This window comes from Centruroides vittatus, unplaced genomic scaffold, assembly GCF_030686945.1.
Source record: "Centruroides vittatus isolate TY-2023 unplaced genomic scaffold, ASM3068694v2 contig_235, whole genome shotgun sequence".
Lineage (NCBI taxonomy): Eukaryota > Metazoa > Arthropoda > Arachnida > Scorpiones > Buthidae > Centruroides > Centruroides vittatus.
Window position 1 is genome coordinate 242,497 of NW_027121470.1, and position 25,110 is coordinate 267,606.

At 23.9% G+C, this 25,110-nt stretch overlaps 1 protein-coding gene across 1 annotated transcript in view; it reads right to left on the reverse strand.

The window, feature by feature from the left end:
* Nucleotides 1-25,110, reverse strand: part of LOC136971196 (uncharacterized) — a 135,921-nt gene that overhangs the window by 91,326 nt on the left and 19,485 nt on the right. The window contains exon 2 of the mRNA XM_067265672.1: nucleotides 14,616-14,763. Within this exon, the coding sequence (XP_067121773.1) occupies nucleotides 14,616-14,763 (148 nt within the window). The remainder of the gene's footprint in view (nucleotides 1-14,615; nucleotides 14,764-25,110) is intronic.

A 25,110-nucleotide genomic window follows, 5' to 3' on the forward strand; every position in this document is an offset into this window, starting at 1 on the left:
AGAACTTTGAAACTTTTTATGTAATTAATCGATTCAAATAATATTTGTATAACATATCTTGTTTTGTTTGTTTATTTTAATTTACTATAATTTTATTTATTCTATGTGTTCATCTGTTCAATGGTCTATAATAATTTATAAATTGTATTGATATTTTAAAGGTAATTTAATAAAATATCATTTTTTTATCTTAAAACATTGGCAACCTTAAATATTCATGCACGTTGCATTTTATTTACGTAAACGTTATAACTATAATAAAACATTTTAATAGTCTCTAGTTATATTTAACATCGTTTTACTAAGAGAAATTAAAATTCTTACATAAAAAATAGATAAAATGCAATAAAATTATACGTAAGTATCTATATTGAAACTATAGCTTTGAGCCATTGAAATTCTTCATAGTATAAATATTTTAATAATAAATAACAATATTCAACAAAAAATATATTCATTTTATATAAAAAAATTCAATATAAAGTCCATTTTTTAACCAAGTTTTTAAAGATTTTTTTGGATACAAAATGGTTATTTTTCGACTTGAATTTTATGAAAGAAATGAAGATGTTATCATTCTTCAAAAATACTTCATACAGAATTCTTCTAGATATGATATTCATGTTATTTTTGTATATATAAATATATATATATATGTATAAATTTTATCTTATTTATATATCATGACCTACTTTATGATAATTTTTCTGTTTTAAAAGGTTAAAAAAGTATTATTTTTCTGTTTAAAGAAGTGAAAAATTTTCGATGCTTCACCCCAAAATATTGGTAAAATATATTTGTTTTTAATTGTTAACAAATTTCTTGAGATTTTTTGAAGAGGTTTATCTCACTCGTAAGCATCTTTCAGTTGCAATTAAACATGTTTATCATTATTTACACTGATTAATGAGGATGACAATAAAGTTTTACCCAGATTGATGATGATGATGATGATAAAATATAATTTTTAAATGGAATTTTTTTACATTCAAATTCTGAAAAAAAGTCATTTTAGAAACAATATTATTTATATAAAAATGCAAGACTTTCTTTGGAGAAGATTTTTCATCTATAATTATTTTTCACTTGCGAAAAAGCATATTTATTTTCATTTACACTAATTAATGATGATGAGGAAGTATAAATTTTCTTAATGAGAACTTATAAGTTTAAATTTTAAATAAAAATTATTTTAGAAACAATATCAGTTACATAAAAATATCCGCATTTTTTGAAGACATTTCTCACATCCGTAAGCATCTTTCACTCGCCAAAATATGAATTAATGGTGATTAATGACGATGATGATAATTTATTAATAAAAAATCAATTCGCATAGATTAAAAAAAATTTTATGGCTCAAATATGAAACCTTTTATTCCAAACTTTATATAAGCATCTTTCTCACATCCAATAGCAACTGTTAATTGCCAGAAAGTAAACATATTTACATTAATAATGATGATGTTGCTGATGAAGATTATGAAAGCAGAATGTAGATCAATATGTATAGTTCTTAATATGAGAAATTTTTGAATTAAATTTAAAAAATTTTATCTTAAAGACAATCTGGAACTATCTCTTTCATCCATTTTCATCCTTCACTTGCCAAAAAATGCATGCCAAAGCAAATTTATCTTTATTAGTACTGAGTAATGATGATGAAGGTGCTGATGATAATGTAGAGAAAATGAAGATTTATCTGAGATGTTTTTAAAATAAGATTTTCAGATTTTCAATCTAAAAATTCGTATAAATATTCATGCATTTATTATACAGACTAGGCCATGAAAAGGGCTGTAAAAGGTTAAAAATATATAAAATTTGCAATTTTTAAAAGCAGTTATCATCATTGATTTCTAAAAGTTAGTTAATAAAAGAAGGGTTAAAAAGTAAAATATGTGATGATGAAGAGCGCATTAAAAATTAAATAGATTTTTTTTTCTAGGAAAATAATCGTAAAGTAGAAAAGAAAACTTAAATAGGATTTTTTTGCTGATTCTAAAACTCCTTTAAGAAGACTGAAAATTTGTAAAGTATAAAAATCCTTAAGTAGGAATTAAAGAAGGAAAAAAGTTAAACTTAAATAGCTTTAAGGGTTTAAAATTCAGTCAAGATTTGTTTGAAAAGTTAAGTAGAAAAATAAGTTTTTTGCAATAAATTAAATTCCATTTTTTGGGTTCTTGCTTCCTAATTACGAAACTTTATAGTTTTCTGTACACATTTATGAGAATTAACTGAATTATGTTTTACATATTTATGAGAATAAGCTGACTCTTCCTGAACGTGTTTATGGGAATAAATTGACTTTTGTTGAACGTTTCTATGGAAATAAGCTAAATTCTGCAATATATATTTATGAGAATAAACTGAACTTGCTGAACTTATTTTTATATGAAATAATCTGTTTGCGCTTAGTTTTTCTTACTTTTTGAAATTATTCTTCAGTATTTCCTAAAATCATTAGAAAATTGCCAGAAAGTACTAAAAGTTATCCTTTATGTGTGAGCAAGATTTAAACGTATAAATTATCATTTAATTACACTTTTTTGAATCTAATTGTAATAATAAAGTTATTAAAATTATTTTAAAACCTTTTTCAATCATTGAAAATTCTCTTAATTACGCTTAAGTAGCCAGAATTTATCGTATTTTTAAGATAATTAATTTCTCCTGCTTCAACCCGGATGCTTTATCATCAATAAAGATAACAGATTAACTGATAATGTTTACAGATAAAGGACAAAAGATTATTTTGCCGTCAGCAAAGATAAGAGATTAAGAACATTTCTATCTGTAATCGTCACTTAACGTTAATTGTATCATAAGATTGAATATAGATGTAAATAAATCAAATTTTGTAGCTTATATTTTGGAATCTTATTTAATTGGTGCTTATCATATGGTAAAATATTGCTTGAAAGGGTTTCGTGGTAAATAATAGCTGGAATATTTGCACATATAATCCCTATAAATCTTGAACAGGTACAGAATAGAAGTTACAGGAGTGAGTCTCTGTTATTCTTTAACAAATTGTAAATCACTGCCAATTATCTCGGTGATCTTTAACAGATTATAGAGCTGATGAGATTAGATTATCGAACAGAGTAAGAAGAGATAATCCACATAATTCTTGAACATATTGTCGTATGTAATCTTTGCGGTTCTTAAACAGATCACTGAACAGATATAACGCCTATAATTATCTTTTATTTTTGAACTAGTTATAGAAAACATTTGTAAGAATCTTCGTAATCTTTAACTGATTGCTGAACATAAAATTTTTCTTATACTTACAGAAATAAAGAACAGATAATCTCTGCAACTCTTGAACTGATTGTAGAGTTATTGTAGTGTTCAAGAATCTCAGAGATTATCTGTCCTTTATTTCTTGAAATCTGTTCAAAAGTCACAGAGAGTATTGTTTTTTTCTTTAATTATTGATATATAGAATTTTGCTATTCTTCAACAGATTATAGAATAATGAATTCTACAATCTCTACTATTAACGATCAAATTATAGAATAATCCCGAATAATTCTGACAATCTTCAGCAGATTACAGAGCAAATAGCCTCTATGATTCTTGAATGTATTACAGGACAAATTATCTGTGATTATTCCACATTACAGAGTAATCTCTGTAATTCTTGAACAGGTAATAACGTATGATTCTAGAGAAGATTATAGAACAGATACCCTCTGTAATCCATAAAATGTGAAACAAATTAGAGCATTATCTGAAATTGTAGATAATAGTAAATATAAAAAACGTATAAACCTATTCACATAAAAATTTATAATGTTTAATCTTTGCTGTGCAGGTGTTAATTAAATCTGCTTCAGCATCACTTTGGATCATCATTTTTCTCCGTCGGAAAATTAATGTGTTTAGAAGGAAGGAAGGAAGGTAGAAAGGAGGGAAGTTGGGGAAGGGAAAAAATATATATGATTTTCTCCATCACTACTACTTATTCCAGATAATTTGTTGACATTTATTTTAAATAATTTATTTATAATAAATGCGTTTAAATTACTTTTCCAATAATTTCGAAAAATTTTTCAATCTGTTATCTTTTAAAAATTCCTTTTTCTCTAAAATAGTTTTGGTAATTAAAACAGAAACGGATGTTTTATCTATTATTATTGTCTGTCTGTCGTAGAAAATGATTGAATTTTTATACGATTTATATAAAAATTCTTCCATTTAATTGCATTATATAAGCAGTTTTTCTGCACAGAATAAACAAAAATAAAACTCCAACTTTACTTCTTGTGCCAAACATAACTCAAACATATGAAATTCTCCTACTTCCCTATGTATAACAGAATTCCCATGCCAATCTGCTCCTATACCAATTTAACTTGCCCATTCAAGTGTCACTGGAGACATTCTAACTTGGAAGATTCTCTTTAGTCTCTTCGCGAACATAAGATCCATTTAGTTGCATTGAGAATACATTCAGATACATTATAAGCAACAGTGAGCTATTTCTGTAAATTTTAATACATTTAATTATAGTTTAAATCTTAAACATTATCGTGAAGGATTCAGATTCTTCTGCAACTGTTTCCATGTTAAGTTGCCAGAGTTTCAAGTAGAAGAAACTGTAATTAATTTTCTATATTATAAATATAATTCTTAGCTAGTCAAATAAGTATAAATAAATTTATCATTGATTTGTATTATTCTTAAGTGAGGATTTAATCTAGAATATCAAATATGTTCAGCGAGGATGCATTCATCTCGTGTTGATCGAAATGATCAGCATCAAAATGGGAAGAGAAAAATGATACAATATAAAGAAATAGAAGAGGAAAAATCAATATTTTCGATAGATCTAATTGTGATTTATATATTAAACGAACCCTCCTTTATATAATATTATCCAAACTGTATACAGGTAATCACTTATGTAAGCATCTCTCAAGCAGTTTGCATACTCGACTTTCAATACACCTGTTTAACATGTTTTAATTTATAAAATTGTATTTAAAAAATTCTCTTAACTTAAAGTACTATATAGAAACAAAATTATATTAATTAAGATTAAACCTGTACTGAAATAAAATTACGAAAAATGAATGGTTTTTTTTCAGAAAAATTCCATTTAGATTAAAAATTCCACGTGTATATATATATTATATATATATTAATATTTTATTTTTTATTACTCCAGGCAAATATTTCCTCTTATATATATAAATATTTAGAAAAAATGAAGCAGAAATTCAGCTAAAATTAAAATTTTTACTCCCTTATAAGTATATAAAATAGGATTTTGTAAAGTTTAGAACTAGTAAAATTTAGTAAAAAAGTTGGCAAAGATTGTTTTAATTTGAATAATTTAATTTTATTAACATTTAAAAATATTTTTAATTGTTAAAAATAAACAGGCTGCAGATATTTCATTGTGATTTATTGATAAAAAATTTTTTCCTCATGAGGGCTTAACAGAAAGAAAAACATTTTTCATTAGTTTAAATTTATGTAAATAATAAAAGAAGTATTTTTATGTTTAAAAATATCTTTATGTATTCTTATAACAAAATTTCTTGCTTAAAATATAAACAGTTATATTTTTACAAAGGAAAAAATAAAATATTTTTTTCCTTACAAATATAATTTTCTATACAATTTTTACATTATTTATGGAGCTTTTTTTTACTACTAAAAATATTTATAGTCAGCTGTTCATTCGTATGAAGATATAAAGTATAATTTAGTAAAGTAAATGCTGTACTTTAAAAGTTATTATCCATTTTTACCTCCTCCCTCGATTTTAAAATAAAATTTTATGTAGACATTTTAACTCTATTTACATCGTTGTTGCAGACGTATGAATAATTTCTCGTGTTCATACCTGTTAGAAGTTTATGCTCTTAATCAATTTTATGATTAATAGCATAAAACTAACGCTATTATAATTAATTACTCGAAAGTGCCGGAAATTACTTTTAAAATTCAATCTGTTAAAGGGATTTAAAAGAATTCGTCGAAGAAATCACGTGATTTGGATTAAATTTACATACAGGGGAAGAAGTGTCGATTTCGTTTATAAAAATTTTTCATAAATCCTTTTACGATAAGAAAATTCTAGAATATTTAGAAATCTCTTTAAGTCAGGGAAAATTTAGGGATTGTTTTTAAAAACCTGTTATACAATTTTTTCAAACAACGTCATTCACACACAGTAGAAAAATTTCCCTGTCGAAAGAGTTTGGGAAATTTTTCAAAAACAGTTTTGATGTTCACAATTTTTGAAAATATCTTTAAATTAAGTGTGAATGATAAGAAAATTTTCATACAGAAAATGTTTAAAATATCCCTGATATTAATATTTTCGGAAAAGAATCTTTAAAATTATCGTCATGTGATAGGGAAATTTTTCTAATACATTTTTTTTTTCAAAATCTCTAAATGATCCTTGCATTAAGGGAAATTTCCCTTAAAAGGAAAAGTATTCAAGAAAATATTTATGTTATTCCTACTTGATAGAAACACTTTATCTCAAGGAAAAACTTAAACAATGTAGGTATTAAAAATTCGTCAAATTTCAATTTAATGCTGTTTTATATCGAATTACAAAATAATAAATAGCCCGAGTAACATTTTATCTCTTATGAAACGTACGCAATAAATATAAGTTTAATAGCAATATTTTTGTCAGTTTTGATTTAAAGAATTTTTAGCCATTACTAGGAAAATTGCTCATCTTGTTAAATTATATTTCTGTAAAGATATATTTACTCTTAAGTAATAATGGTACTAAATTATTTTCGTTAAATAAATAATTATTAATTTGTTCAGTTTAAACATTTAAGCCAGATAGGATCTTATTTTATAATTTTCTGAATTTATTGTTATAATAACTCTTCGATATAGTCTATCCTTTATAATAAATATTAATTTCTCTCCTCTTTCCATCAATGATAAATCATCCTGGTTTAAATGAGTTCATAAATATTTCCAAATGAATTCATGTATAACATCTCCAACAGGTAATTCCTGTTCGTAATTATATTTTTCTCCACTTTTACTCAATGTAATTCTATTTATTTTCTAATTACAGAACAAATGTTGAAAATTATTTCTTACAAAGACGAAATAACAAACATTTTTCTCGAAATAAACGAAGAGAGCAAGAATCGAAGAAGTTTCTATACGCAGAAACATGAAAAAATCAATATTTTATTTAAGTTATACAAAGTTTAACTAATAAAAAAAACCCACATACTTTATATATGTTTATATATTTAGAATAAATGACGCGATAAACAACAAAATAAATTAATTTTAAAATAAAAAAAAAATTACATTTAAATCTAACAATTTTATCAAATAAAATATATATTTATAATAAATTAAAAGTATATGTATGTATCTGCAGGGAATAATTTATATAAAAAGGAAATGAATTTTTGTAAATAAAAATTTTAAATGTATATGTTTTAGGAATTTAACATTTGTTTAAAGGAAAAAAGTTAAATATGTTTTTAAATTAATTTTTTATCGTTTTAGAAATTTTTAAATTAATTCGTTAAAAATTTCCCGAGCGTAGAGATATTTCCCTAAAAGGGAATTTCCATGATATTTTTCCAAGATATATTTATTGTTACAATCGTTAAAAAGCGTAAATTTCCCTTAAAAGTTGTCGATTTCAATAACCACGTGCGTAATTTCCGCGAAATATGAAAAAGAATTAAAATTGAATAAAATTTAATAATTTTCAACTAAAATAAAGAAAAATTTTTTAAAATTTTTAAATAAAAATCACAGCTAACGAATCAATAATCTAAGCAAGGAAAAATAAATAATTAATATTTTAAAAAATTAAGTTAGAAAAATTATTTTATTATCATCATCATCATTATTATTACTATTTAAACTTGAAAACTATAATATATAATTTTTAGTTTGATCGTTAAATGTAGCTACTTAAATTTTCCTAAAAATCTAAAAAGAGTAATCGATATAATAATATCAGATCGAAAATTCTACTGGGGGAAGAAACGGCAATTATGAACATCTGGCGTCAAAAGTTGGGAATTTTTAGGAGTCACAGGTGTAGATAAGGTATCAACAGTTCTTTATGTGAGAGAAAAGCAATAAATACCATAAGAATATCGAGACAAAAATCTCATGCGGCCAACTTTAATAATGCACTCATATTTTATACGATAAAAATAATCCATAAATATGAAATAATTCGATATTTAATAGATTTCTTGGAATGTTTCTTTTATTTTTATCTATAAAAAAAGTCTAAAATTTTCTAGAATATTCTTTTATGGTTAAAAATCTATTTTATAGAGCTTAAGGCTGATGATAAAAGTGGAGAGTGATTATATTTTCAATGGAGAAAAATCATTAAATATGCTGTTTATTCGAAGAAAAATATGTATTAATAGCTTTAACATATCAATAACAGAAATTCCTATAAGTCCATACCAAGTTCTTATGAGAAATTTTTGCAGAAAAACGAAAAAAAAAAACCCCGGTAGGAAAAAGATGCTTGATTTGTAATTTAAGATAAGCGATTTAACGTTCAGTTCTGTATAAAATTTGCATAATAACTGCGATCACTTATTTCCAACATATGTTATGAATCAAATACCTCAACATTAATATAAAACACATCCTATAGATATGGAAAAAATAAATATATTAACAAAAATTTCGTTGATAAAACCATAAAAATATGAAATCTTTAAAATTGAAATGGATTTAAGACAACAAATGAATTTTTTTAAACTATAAAATATTAATTCAAAAATGATTTATCACTTTAAAAATATGTATTATTAATTATTTTTATTTTATATAAATTTTTTGGAGGGATTTATATTTATGAACATTTTACTTTTATAATTTTAGTAGTGTTCATAGGCGATATATAGGAGTAAAAGCGCTATAAAGAATTTTTTTTTAAATTAATGATAATGTTTTTAAACTGTTTAACGCTTTAATAATATGTATAATTAGCTTATTTATTTTATATAATTTTTTAACATAAATATATGATCATAAAAATTCTATTTTTATTATTTTTTTCAACGTTCTATGGGCCGTGTGTATGAAATGTTATAATGTTTTAAGAATTTTTTTAAACATTAAAAAAACAAGCATAAAAATAATTTAACACTCTAAAAATATAAGGTATTAAATTATTCATCTTATATAAATTTTTCAGAAGAATTCGTAACGTTGAATATTTTATTTTTATTATTTTGTTCAGCTTATTATGGCTTTATAATGCTTAACAATTTTTTAAACATTAAAAATTGAGGTTAAAACCAATTTAAGGGTTTAAAAGTGTACATCGTTAGTTTCCTTATTTTATCCAGAATTTTATATAAGAATTTATGTTGATAAAAATGCTATTAGAATATTTTATCAACATTTATTTTATCAACTATTTAGAATATTTTGAAACTTTTATTATAGCCTATATGTTTATACATATAAAGCGTTACTTGTGCGGAAAAGTTTAAGAAATACTTTTATAAAATATTTATAAAGCAATAAACTTTTAAAAAATATATGTATACAAAAATCTTCTATAAAATGCAAAAAAACATAAGATGTTTAGAAAATTTAGACGATAATTTTACTTTCTTTAATGCAACGAGATCCTTTAATATCGTGGTATATAAAATGATGGTGATCCAAAATAGTCGAAGTTTTCCTCGCTCGTTTTCCCCTTTCAAATAATACACTAAATAGTTATATTATCAAGAAAAACTATTTTCCAAAAAACTATAAAAATAAATACTTTTTACAGCTAGAAAAATTTTATGAGAATATATAACCATAAATAATTTCTACGTGATATTTTTCACAGTTATTTTTATACTTTTAAAAGAATTAAAGGATAAATATTTTACAGAAAAATAAAGGTTAAAACTATATAAAATAAAAGGTTAAATTTATATTATAATAGCTGCGTGTGTTCTCGTTGCTCGGCTTTTTGAGGGGGTGAGAGATTGGCCAGGTTGGGTTGGGAGACGGTGATAAAAACAATGGTCTTTGTAACTAGAATGCACGTTTATTGACCCGAGTATTTACAATAATGAAACTGAAAAACAGAGAAAATTGCTCGGGATAAAGTTAACAGGGGTGTGAGCTTTAAGGGTGTTTGAGGATGGGACCTCACAGTATTTTTTCTAAGATTTTGAAAAATATTTGTGTCAAGTTTGGTGAGGATACGTTGAACAGTATAGAACTTTTACCTAACAAATGCACTTAATAATTTCAGAGGGGTAGGCTTTAGGGGTGGTGAAGCGGCTGGCAACCCACAGTATTTTCTATGTTGAAGAATATTCGTGACAAATTTGATAAGGATATGTTGAACAGTATAGAATCCTTTACCTAATATACATACATACATATTTTGACTTATAGTATATATATATATAAACTTTGTATTATCTTTGACGTAAATAATATTTAAATTTTAGCTTAAAATTATATAAATTCAAGTAAAATTTAATTAAATTTAATATATATACAACTATTTTTATTTTAAAACAGTTGTTTAATTTAAAATTATTATTGGATATTTTTAAATTTAATTCTGTATATTTAATGTGACATTTTTAAAGAAAATACTCCATTATTACAAAGAAATGTAATTTAAAGAATATATAAATAAAAGTATTTTAAAATTTTCAACTAACAAATAAAAAGTTCTAATTTTTACAGTAAAGTTTACTTTAAAACATTAAAGCTTTACAGTTTTAAATTAATCTCAAGCATAGGAATTCTTGAATGTTTTAACATATTTAAACTGGAAAATATTTATATAATTTTAAATCTACATGTATGCAAACCTTGATTTAGCGCCTCAATCGTAAAGCGCTAATATTTATTGATTGAATCTTCCCGATTAATAAACAAATACAAAATCAACCCTTTGAAACGTACGAATCACTAAATGCACGTTCTATCACCAAATCATGTGATTTTCATGCACCCAGGCTCGTACCAGGTCCGGATGTCATTACTACAATGTTTCAACTACGGTTTAGTGCCAATTTGAGAGTCCAACAAATAGTGGTGTTAATTCGAGGATTCATTGCTTACAAATATTTTTGCTTCAATTTTAATGAATTTAATTTTAAAAATAGACAAAATTCAGAGTTTTTTTATACATTTTTCGGCTTAGGATACCTTGAAACGTCGAGAAATGCAAAAAAATTCGGGGTAATACATCTGTATATATGAATGTTAGAGTGTGTTTTTGTTGACACGATTTTGTTGACCCAATTTGAAGCTTAAGAACTCCTCTTATTTTTGTCGAAAATTTTTGAAATTTTGCAAGAAACTTTGTACATTAGCGGGATTGATGCGATTAAATTTTGGGGGTAAAGGTCGAGAGGTAGGAGAGATAAGGGGGGGTCATGTATATCACCAATATAATTGAACGATTTTACTCGTTATTACTCGTTTTATAGAAAAAATTGTAAATAATTTTTTTTATAAAACCCACCCCTATTCTCAAAATTAAGCTTTTTCCCTTTTATATAGTTAAAAATAAAAAAAAATTTTTAAATAAAATATGATAACAGATTGTGCCTCCAAAATTTTAAATGTTTACTGGGAAAGTTGAGCAACTCGTTTGCTCTGGTTTATTTAAAATTAAATGCATAAAACTGATTTCTTTTTCGATTATAACAAGTAGAATATATATATATATAAATCTTTCTTATATTTTTGCTTAAATTTTCTATTTTTGTATATAGAAAATCGAAAATATCTATAAAAATATTGATGAATTCCTTCCAATAGACACACGCTATTTTCATTCCACCGCTTTTTACGGTTACTTTTTTTTATTTTTATTAGTTTTTTTAGTTACTTCCGAGAAAGACAATCGAAATAAAGATAATATAAACCGCAGTAACAGTCATAGATGCGAGCGTGTCATGCTTTATATCAGTAATGACTTCTGACAATGCTAACGTTAAATAAAAAAACAAACAAATAAATAAATAAAAAATAAATAAAAAATTTGCCTCCTTCCAACAACGGACACCTCTAAACGGCGGCCAGTTTTTTTTATATTCCCGTCAGTGGCCATTATACGGAAGTTGGACCATTTAAATTTATTTATTTTTATTACTATTTTAATGATTTAATTCACGATTAATTTTACTATCTTTTATAGGATTTTTTCTTTGTTTATTTATCTATTTTTTATATAATTTCGCCTTTTAAAACTAAAATAATATTTAAATTGAACAAATTTTATATTTGTGAAATAATTTTATAAATTATGATTTTTTTTTTATTTATTTGAAAACTTTCCGGAATTTTGGGGATAAATATTCAAACATTCCCTAAAATATCTTTATTGCTAGGGAAATTTTTAAGAGAGAGGGGGAAAAAAGGGAAAAAAGTGAATTTTTTACTTCAATTTCAAAGACATTATATAAATAAAGAAATAAAAAATAAAAATTTTTCGACTAAAATTTTTTTAAAGAACATTTTAATGTTAATTGAAGTCTGAGTATCATTTTAAAGAAATTTATTTTAAAATAAATGTTATAATTTAACAATAATGAGATATAACATCATTATAAAATGATAAATTACAATTTAATTCACCAAAAATTTCTATTTACTCCATTTATTTTCCTTTAATCTTTTAAAATATTAGATCACATATTTATATAAAAAATAGTTATGTAAATATTTACCTCGTATTTATTATTTTAAATATATACATTTACATTAAGATATTTTATTAAATTTATTTTATTCGACTCAACTCTTGCGAACTGACTTTGGGCCACCTCTTATGAATAATCTTTAACTTGAAGAAACTCATTTTCTATTATATTTTTTTGCAGTTTTTAAATAAAATATACTTAAAATGTTTTAAGTATAAATATTTAATACTTAAAACATTATAAGATGTTAGAAATTTTATAAATTTATATAAACTTTGAAGAGTTTTAAGTACTATACGTCTGTAAATATCGATTTGTTAGGGAAAAAGTGTAGGTTCGAGGGAAAAAAGTGGGTGGAAAATTACTTGAAATTATCCTAAAATTTTACATAAATAATAAAATTTAATTTTTAATTTTTCTGTAATTATTCAAATTAGACGAATTTATCTTTGACACAATTTTCTTTCTTTACTTTTCTTCCTTTTTTTTAAAGTAAAATTTATGAAGCATATCTTTTAATGATATCCTTAGGGAAATGTTGTTGAAGTAACATCACTTAAGAAAATTCTCTGCCTTCTCTTTATTTTATTTTATTTTTTATCTTAAGAAATTCTTGGATAAATGTTACGAAACTTTTATAAATATCCTTCTAAAAATAAAAATTTTTTAAGTAAAGTTTTATATATTATCTACATTAAGTTATGATAACGTTAAGAAGTTTCCTGTAGATTTTTATTTAAAAAAAAAAAATATATATATATATATTAAAATAATTTTATATGTTGTTTATTATATTTTAGGGAAACTTTTTTATCTGTAGGGATAATTTATATCCCTGTAAATTAAATTTAAAAGCACACATAAAATGTTAAAAAGTATCTCTTTTTGTGGTTGATGTTTTACGATTTTTTAACGATTTTTCCTTGTTTAAACTATTATTTAAAAGGAAAACACAGGGAAAATTTCTTTTATGCTTTATACAAAATTATAGGGAAACATCCCTTTTAGTCAGGGAATATTCTAAGATTTGTTTGATATTTTTTATTGTTTCAAACATAAAATAAAATTTACTTTTTTTATTAAAAAAAGCTTAATTTAATTATAATTATTAGGAAAATTTTGTTTTTTTAAATAAATTCATATAAAAACAGCATACAAATATATTTTTTATGCCATTGTATATAAATTAATTGATAGGGAAATATCCCTTTTTTGTAGGGAATACTTTACGTTAAACCTTGACAAGATTTTTAAAAATGATTTTAAAATAAAAACTTAAATTTAATTATAATTATAGTAAAACCTCTGTAAAATGGATCCTCTACAAAACGAAGACCTTCATCTTCCATACATAAAAAGTAAATCTCGTAAAGAAACGAGAAAACCTGAATAAGACGGAAACCTGTCTAGTGCGGAAAGAGAAGATTGTTTTTAATTTGACCCGAATAGAGCGAAATTTTTCGACGTAACAGTAGTTAAATTTTAATTAAATAATTAAAATTAATTTTAGGGTATTGGAACGTCACTCAGATTTCCTCCTCTCTAACAATATTTTCGTATTAATAAAAACAACCCTGTATAAAACGGGAAATTCTAGCTTGTTTCGTCGATTCCGCATTAGACAGGTTTTGCAGTACTTCTATATAAATATTTAAAAATTTAATATAGATTTTAACTTTTAATGTAAGTAATAGTAAAATGTCATTTATGACAGCAAATTTTCTAACGATTAGAGTTACTCAGATTAGTTTAATTGGAGGTTTACCCCCTTCTGTTTTAAACAAGAGTATAGAGTTTACTTGGTGTATAATATGCATCTTCTTGAATTATGTAAACGTTGTTTCTCGAGAGATTTATAAATTTTTTAAACATTTTTCTACGTTGTTAAGAGTTTCACGTAAATAATTAATGAAGATAATTGCCAAAATTAAACGAACTTACCTATCTTTAATGAGGAACATGTCACCCGAATACTCTACACAAACACCTTTGAATGAAAAAGTATCACCTTCGATGCTGATTGGCGGTTGAACACCTTTTTGAAACCATGTACCTGTCCATCTAGATGGAAACTGGCAGCTCTTTGACACTAAAAATAAAAAAGAAAAAGAAAACATATATATATGTGTGTGATTTTAAATATTTTTAAAGGATATTAAAATAAATTTTTTATATATCTCTTTCATTTTTTCAATATATATATATATACTATCAGCAAAAATTCATTTTTCCAATTATATAGATATATAGATTTTTTCTCCCTAACTTTTCCTTTTAAAATTTATGTTACTAGTTATAAATTCTCGAATATTATATCTTTTTTTAATAATATACTTTTCTAGCTTTATTAAATGTAGGATTCAAAAAGTATTTTTGCAATTTTAATCTTACTAAAATACTCCTCTCATACCATGCTTTATAATAATGCATGGAAATATAACTTCTGTATGTTTTCTTGTATTATAAGAACATTCTTATATCATTATAATTTCTTTAATTTAAAAAAACAAAGGGAAATATCCCTGAAAAATTGGGAAATTATACGAAACATTCCCCAATGTAGGGAAGTTACATTAAAAAATCCCTAAATGTAGAAAAATTATAGAGAAACATTTCTAAAATTGTAGGTAAATTAAACTACAGGAGAACATCTCCAAACGCTTTTAAAATTCAAGGAAATTTATATATATATATATATAATTTCGTTTAAATTTCTCTAAAATAAAAAAATCCTTAACGTGTTTGCAATATGCTTTAAACATAAAAATTCCCTACAGTGAAAATTCCCTTTTCTTGTCTTTTATTAAGGTGTTTATTTATAAATGTGAATTTATATTTATGTAAAGTAGACAAGAAACAAGATAAAAATTGCTAACTATATTATTAAAAAATTTTTAGAGAATTTTTGGGAGATTAAAACGATGAATACAGTTTCTAAACTTTAAAAATATTTAAATAATATTTTCCTTTTGGGAAATTTGTTAGAAACTCTTTAGAAAAGTTACTAAAGCCTTTTTTAGTAAAGGGAATTCGTCTAAATAAACAAAAAAATAATTGCTTTGCTTGGTCAATAATTGTAATTGAGTTGAAATAAACTAATTGTTTTGATAAGAAATAAACCTAATTGAGGAGAGAAAAATAAACTTTTGTAATAAATCTCGGTTAGAAATATAAATATATTTATGTTGTTTTTGTAATAACAAACATCAAAAAACATTTCAAAAGAAAATATTTACATTTAAGGAGAATATATATGTATAAAAAATAAAAATAAAAAAATATATTATTATCAGCGTGAGAATACGGAGAATTACACACGTATTTCCCTTTTAAAGAGAAATATGTGTATAATTTCTTTATATGTAGGTATTTTTTATAATTATGGATATATTTCTATATACATTTTGGGAACGTATATATGAAAAAGAATATTACATGGAGATTTTAGGGAATCGTCTTGAGCATTCATATTACCTTAAAGTAAGAATTTAAGATAATATTACTTAAAAGAAAACAAAAATTATTAGTTTTAATATTATTGAAACATATTAAAAAATTTAAATTAAAACAATGCTTATGTGTAGGAAGGAAGTATATTAAATAATTCACATTTATAAATGTAAAAAAATTCATAAATCCCAATTAATTCTCAAAAATTAAAAGCAATTAATCCTTTCATTTGTACAGATGAAAAGATAAATAAAAACTATTTTTTTAAATAAATTTTTTAATAATTGAATCTTTGAAGAAAGTGTAGGAATCTTAAAAGGATATATGAGGAATAAATTGTCTATAATATCTAAATAAATTTTAGGAGTCTTTGAAGGATAAATCAAAGATAAATTGCATTTAATTTTTGTCGGAATGTTTGAAGTATAAATGGAACATAAACTGTATTTAATCGCTGAAAGATCAGTAGAAATCGTTGATGGATAAATTGTCTTTAATCATTGAAGGAACTGTAAGAATCATTGAAAGATAAATGAAGAATAATTTACTCCAAATCTGTAATATTATTTTACCAAAATATTCAAATACAATTACATTTAATTTTTAAACACTTCAGAAAAATTTGATTATCTGTAATAAATTTATCTATCGATTCTCCCTTTCTTTTTTATAAGTACCATAATTTATTTAAAATAAGTTAATATATTTGTTAGAATTTGCATTAATGTTTTTTAACAGGAAAAAAAATATCATTCAAGTAAACGTAATTGAAGAAAAAGCAACAAAAAAAAAGAATTATAAATACTATTATAAAACACAATTTGAAAAGATAAAATATTAAAATATAATTTATTTAAATAAAAATTTTCAATTAAAACAATAAATAAATAAATTTTAAATAAAATTAAATAGTATAATTAATTTATTTTCAAATTATTCTTTAAAAGATCCTTCAAACTTTTAAAGCTTCCTACGATTTTTTTCTTTTAAATTAAAAGCAATTTACATCTTTTAACAAACCCTTCGAGTCCTTAAAAAACTAAACTGTAATTATTTACAATTAAAAAATAACAATAATATATTATTATATAAAATTTGTTTGGTTACTCTTTTAAAAAGTGAATTTTTGATATTTTATTTTTATTAGAAAACTTCATTTATAAAGAGAATTGTTAAGCTTTACATCGATGGAGCTTCAATATTGAGATTTGCGTCAATCAAGCTTTCATCAGTTAGGAATGAGTTTGTAAAGTTGGTGGAGAGAGTTTACAGCTTCATCTAAAATTCCAATAACAAACCTTCCAACTGTTGGAAGTATTGGAAGTTGTTCTAGTTTAGTAATGTGCCTAAAGTGTCTTCCTTCATTGCTTATTAGTGATAAAATATACCGTCTGATCAAGATTTTCTAGTAATTTCTACGAAAAGTACAAAGATATAAAAGTCGAGTAAATGCTTAAATTAAAAACTTTTTAAAGATAATATATATGATTTAAAATGCTTGCGGAAATTATAATTTAGCGGATAAATGATTACTGAGGATGTATAGAAAATATTTCGCAAAAAATTTTTAAATTAAGAAAATATTCCTGAAAATACCTTGAAGTAGGGAAATATTTTCTGAAAAAATACTTTGAATCAGGAAAAATATTTTGAAAAATACTCTAAATTAGGGAACATTTCGAAAAAATACTTGAAATTTTAAAAAAGAATTGCAAAATATCCCTACATAAGAGAAATATTTCACGAAAAAAATTTTAAATAAAAAAAAATATATATATATATATATTAAAGTACCTTAAATTAAGAAAATTTATACAAAATACATAAAGAATAAGGGAAAATTTACAAAAGTAATTTTTCTGTGTGTGAAAATATAATTTATAATGGATATTTTTATTATTATATTAATTAAAATATTATGCATTAATATTCCTTTTTTTATATGAGGGATATTTCCCTTTAAACGAACGATATTTCCTTTAATATGATTGCAGGGAAAAAATATAAAGAGAAATATCATTTCTCAGAAATTTTTTCCATAAAGTATTTTCCTGTCATATGAAATAATTCATTTCTAATGTTCAAATTAAAAAAATAAATATTGATAAACAGGAAAATTTTCGAAAAATACCTTAACTTAAGGAAAAATCTTATAATTAGGGAAAAACTTATATCATGTATGTAAACATAATTTTTTAAAATTTATTTTGTATATAAATAGTTAAAATTAATTTTTAAAAATATCCTAAATTAGTAAAAATCTTACATGTAGGGAAAATTATTTAAAGCAATGTTTAGGGTAAAGTTATTTTAAAAGGAGTTTTTCTTACATTTTCTTATCATAAAAAATAATAAAAATGTTAATTAAAAACACGTAGGAAATGATAGGGTGAAAGTATTTCGAAAATTACCCTAAATTATGGAAAACTCTTGTATACATAAGAAATTATTTTATACAGCGAACAAACATTTTACCTATAAGCGATATTAATTTTTTTTAAATTCTTTGAAGGGAAATATCTTTATACGTAGGGAAAATTGTTTCATAACTATTTTTCCTTTTAGGGTTTTTTATTACGAAATTTAATTAAATATTTTAAAAATAATTTTTCAATAATTTTTTTAAAAATAAAACAATTTAAAAAATTAAACACTCTTCTAATTTATAAAAATAAATGTAAAAAATTTAATAACAGCCTACGTTAAATTTTGTGAAATATGTATACAATTTTGACAAGTTTTCAATTTATGAATTTTACAAATTTAATTTAAAAAATTCACAGAAATGGATTTTAAATGAAATTTATTTTCAAAAATATTAAATATTTCGTGAAAGTAATGAAAAGATTTCAGCTGAAGAAATTTGCAAATGTATGAAAATTGGAGTCATTTGTTTATTTAAATTTACAAAATGTGTAAAAATGTACACGTTTCAATTGACAAAACTGATAATATTCCATATAATGAAGTCTATAATGTTGAAATTAGCAAAACTACAACATAGAATTTAACAATTTATTACGGATTTTGAAAGGGACACTATTTCCATTTGTGAAATTTAGAAGAGATATATAAATTAACACTGTTTTATCTAATGAAATTTACAAGAAATACGGATATTGACAATACTTCAATGAATCAATTTCATCAGTTTATAAAAAACATGGAAATTAACCATATTTCAATTGCTGAAATATACGAAATTACTGAAACTGACATTATTACAAGAAGTAAAATTCACAAAAAGTGCTGTAATTGACAATATTGGAATGAATGAAATTTACGAGAAGCATAAAAATTGACAATATTTTCACTGTTTAAATTTACAAGAAAATAAACAAACGAAGATTATTTCCATTTACGAAGTGGTAGAAAAACCGAAGAGAGAAACTAAAGGTATTTTCGTGAGCAACAGTTGTAATTGATTAGAAAGAAAGTAACAATTTTGGTAAAAGAATAGTTGTAATTGATAAGATAGAAAATAACAGTCTTAATGATCTAACAAAAAAATAAAGCAATAACAACTGATGTACAAAAAATAACAATTCTAGTAATACAGATAAATATAAACCTTGCTTTTCTTTAAAAATAATTTTGAAAAATAAGCCTGATATTAGAAAAATAAATGATGAGAGGATAACAGAATAACACAGAAGATTCTTTTTATTATCCTAGACATCATATACCTTATTATTCTTTATCCTACAAATTCTACAGTTTGTTTATTTAATTCTTCTGTAAATCCTACACATTTTTTAAAAATATTTATTATCATACATATTCCCTTAGCTTGTTTATTCGTTAACCTGCTGATCTTTTAGAATATTTATTATCCCACAGATTATAAAGACGTACTTTCTTCTACAACTTTCATTATCAATCCTACAATCCTATATATTTATAGTTTTAATCATTTTATTCATACATTTTTCTGTATTATCTTACAAATCCTGTATTTCTTTCTTATTATTCTATAAATTTATAAATTTATATTATCTTACAGATCCTACGTACTTATATATATTTATGATCTTCTATCTATCGATTTCTTGTCTAAAGATAAAAAAGGAAGACGTTTATGAACAGCAAATAGTTAACAATGGATAAATTAATAAGAGCGTTTCATAATACAGAACAATAGAAAATAATGGCTATAATAGGATGTAGGTAACACCAAAGATTATACAAATTGTACTTTATTATTATCACATATAAGAAAACACATTATATAATATTAAATTCAATAATGAATAAATAACTCAAACATTGTTTGTATTATCTTAAAAATTCATTATTGAATTTAATTAAAATAATCCTGGGCTAAGATGTACAATTATACAATATATTCAATTTCACGATAAGTTTATTCTTAAATATTTTATTAAAGTATGTATCCTTATTTTTACCTTTCTTGCTGCTATATGTAACAGCAGAGGGAAAGTATGGCTCTCGTCAAAATACGATCCCTCCCCAAGATTTTTACATTTTTGGACTCGGGACATTGAAACTTCTAGAAATGCAAAAATATTTGGGGGTTCTGTATGTATGGAACTTCGTGTGTGTATGAGGGGAGTACCATTTTCTTCATCCACTTTGAAGCTTAATAACTCCCGTACCTTTTGCTGAAAATTTTCGAAATTTTGCAGGGAAGTTTGTGTTTTAGGGAATTGGTGAAATTAAATTTTCGTGATTAAAACCAAGGGAGTCGAAGATAGAGGGAGTCACGTGTCATACCTCGAGTGGAGTGGAATTTAATGAAATTTTTACTCCTTATTAGTATTTTCAAATGTTCTTTTATATAAAAGTCGTCTCAAAATTAAGCTTTTCATAATTTTATAATAATTAATAATATAAAACGTTTTAAAATGAAATATTTTTTCAATTTTAAATTCTTTTACCTGGAAAGCTACGCAACTCGTTAATGACTTGTTTTTCTTATCAGTCTAAATCTCCATTTTTTAATATACTGCGCGGTTTCTTTCACACACATATATATCTCTATTATATATTTATATATATATATATATATATATATACATTACGTTATTATGTTGAGTAAAAATATTCGAAGTCAGCAGTTTACTCCTAACAATGTTAAATTGACTTTTGGGGTCACTACTTAGTATTTTCAAAATTTTAAACCTTTAAAGAATAATAAAATCTAACAAATCTAAAGTGTAAAAGCTAAATATATAGGCTGTAATAATATAACATAATAATGTCTACATTTAAATATATACACTACATGTATGTATTTAAATGTAAACATTTTCTTCACATCAATAATTCCTCATTATTCTGTATATACTGTATACAGGCCTGTTACATAATCTCCCCATTTAGAGATATTGGTATGTATATATTTTCATTTTCAACATATCTACATATCAACATATCTAAACATGCAACATATCTACAAAACACCTAAAACCCACACACCCCTTATTTTGCTCACAGATACACACAAAAATATCTTTCATGATTCATTATTATTATTAGGAATTGTTGATATTATTCTATGTGTGTAATAGGAATTACTCTTCTATTCCGTTTTCTGTCTGTCAGTAAGGAATTACAAGCCTGTCTGCAGTGTGCGGTTTGTAAAATTTTAAGAAGTAGATAGTCACTCTGTTTGTGTACAGGAAGCTTATGACAGTATCTCATTTTACTGTTAATAGGTGCGTGGAACAAAAATTATGGTAGTAGTACTGTTTGAATCACTCTAAACAAGCATAAAACATTATTATGCAACTATACACTGGGTTTATAGTTCAGGAAGTGATCATATAGATATGCTTATGCTAAACGTAGTGTATCTTGAACATTTCTAAGCATTGCTGTTTAGCAGTAGGTAATGTAGAAGCATACTTAATGTGTAAATGGGAAGAATTAAAAGAAATTTCTGTTTTGAAAGAATACCTTCATTTATTTCTAGGAATTACTTTTCTGTCTATGTCTGTTTCAGGAGAGAAACTATCCCTAGTTGGGAAAATTCCCTCTGTGTGGAGAGGGATATGAAAAATAGAAAGGGAAATCTCCCTCATCCCCTCTTAAATTACACCCTGCCTATTTATTTCTAAGATTTATTAGTCTGTCTATATGTCTGTTTTAGGGAGAAGCTATCCCTGGTTGGGACAATTCCGTTTCTGCAGAGGGGGAATGAAAGATAAAAAAGGAATTATCCTCATCCCTTTTCAAATCGAAGATGAGGGTGATTTCCTGTTCAATAAAAAAAAAATTAAAATTAAAATTAAATAAATTAAATGATTTTTTGTATAAATTTATGTATAGTAAAGAATTATATGTAATGTATGCGTATAAAATAGAAGAATATATATAAAACATGTATAAGGTAGACAAAGTAAAGATAAAGAAAAAGAAAAATAAGAATTTCAAGGAAAAGTTTCAAGTAAATTTGTGCAAAATAAAAATGTCCCCTTTTAACTTGTAAGAAAACTTTGCAAACTTTCTTCAAGTAGATTTTTAAATTATTTATTTTGCAAATATAAGTGACGCCAATGCTTCGATAATTTAATTTCCACAGAAAATTCTTATAAACTTTGACAATAACAAGAGGAGGGTAAAATAAAAAAGAATGCAGGGGAAAAGGTAATTTATTTTTCTTATTGTTATTAATTTAAAGAAATTATTCAGGGAAAAGATTCAAAAATTATACAGAAATTCGAAATTCTAGCCAATACTTTTATTATTTAGAAATAATTTTTTCAAATCGTTTATAAAATCCAGGGAAATTACTTGCAAAACAATTTTTTAAATTTCTGTTAAAGTATTTTTAATGAAAATAATTATTTTATATTTTTCTTTATTTGAAGATATTTTTACATTTATTTACGAAATAATTTCCTTAAATTGGTCATTTTTTCGTATTTTTCGAGTAATTTCCTCGAAATAATAAAACAGTGAAACCACTTAAAAATTAGTTTAAAAATTTCCCTTAAATTTTTAGGGAAACATTTTTCCCTAAAACTTTTTCTTTATTTAAGGAATTTCCAAGTAATTTCTCTAAACTGTGTTATTAATTTAAAGACGTTATTTAAGAAAGTATTTCAAAGTTGTCCAAATAATTCATGCAGAAATTTAAAATAATTACATTCAATGATTCCGTTATTTAGGGATACTTTGAATTGTTTTTCAAATAATTTCCCCGAATTTCCTTTTTTCTAGACTGTTTATTTCCCTAAATTTAGAAAAATTAATTTATAATTTTAAAACTTGCTTAAAATAACATTTAAAATAATAATTATCTAATGTGTTTCGTTATTTAGGGAAATTTATCATTTATTTTTCTAAATGCTTTTTTAATTATTAATAAAATTCAGAAAAACTACTCAGGGAAATTTTCGAATTGTTTTCTAGGTAATTGCAAGAAAAATCCGATAAATATTTTATATTTTTAGTTTTTTTTTTCTTAAAATGATTTTCAGGAAATTAATTATTCAACACTAATCGTTATTTAGGGAAACATCTGAATTGATTTTTAAATAATCTCCCTATGTTAGTAATAAAATTCAGGAAAATTACTTGAAAAACAATTAATGAATTTGTTGATACTCCTTTTGGCAAAATAATTACTTAATTATTTTTATTATTTAAAAAAAATTTTTAAAATTATTTTTACAAATAAATTTTCAATGTTCATTATTAACGTTTAAGAAATTGCTTGAATAAAACACTGTAAAAATGTCCCTAAAACCATTTTCAGGGACGTAATTATTCTACATTTTTAACTTACATAGTGAAATTTTTAATTGTTTTCTTAAAGTAATTTCCCCACGTTAAATTGTTGATTTAGGAAAAATTTTTCTCGAAAATTTTAGATAATTAACATAGGGAAATTTCCCCACATTTTATATTATGCATAGGAAAATTTCCCGCATTTTATGATTAATATAGGGAAATTCGAAAATAATTATAAAATTTCTCTAAAACTGTTACCATTGAAATAACTATCCAACGCGTTATATTATTTATGGAAATTTCTCAACTGTTCGTCTATATAATTACCATAAATTTTATTATTGTTTAGGGAAATTATGCTTTGGAATTGCTTCAGGAATGTTTCTAAGTTAAGAAAATTGCTAGATAATTACGAGGTAAAGAGTTCTTTTAGGGAAAAATCCGTTAAATATGTAATATTAGAAAGAACTTTGGTACTTCTAATCTCTTATATTTATTCATCCAAATGTCAAATACAAGGATACAATAAAGGGAAAATGGAGGGGAAAAATTCAAGGAAAGTTTTAAGAAGAAATATTCTTTGATTTTCATATAAATATTTAAGTAAATCTTTTATAAATCCAACATTAATTAATTGCTAAATTAATGATTTTCTCCATTCGTTAAGCATACAAATTTGTCAAGGAAGAGAAGACAAAACGTGAAAAGAATCAAAGATTCTTTCATAAGAAGTGCGTCTGTTTGTTTAGCCTTTTACGAATTTAATAATCGCTAAAGGTTAGGAAAAGATATTAGATTCTCATTGCGCCAACTCAGCTTCTTTCTCAATACACACTGATGTTTACGTAGGGAATTGGAATTGCAAGAAAAAATTCTGGAAATATCAGGGTAAAAAGTAATAAGAAAACTTCTTTAAATGAGGGGAAAATGTGCTGTTAGTCTACTGAAAATAGGGATATTTTTGTAGTAAATTAATTCAGAAACTTATTACAAATAAGGATGAGTAGATACAAAAATTCATGTAAACTGAGAGGAAGAGTAGAAAGAATTATGCAAATTCTAGTGAATAAATAGCAGAAATTATGCAAAATAGGAGAGCGGTGGAGGAAATCGCGAAAATTCAAGTAAATAAACAGCAAAATCTATGTAAATTAGGAGCGGTGGAGGGAGTTGTAAAAATTCAAGTAAATACACAGCGAAATTTATGCAAAATATGGGGAAGCGTAAAAATTCGAGTCAATAAGTAGAAAATTTTTTTACAAATTCAAAGAATAAATAGAAAATTTTA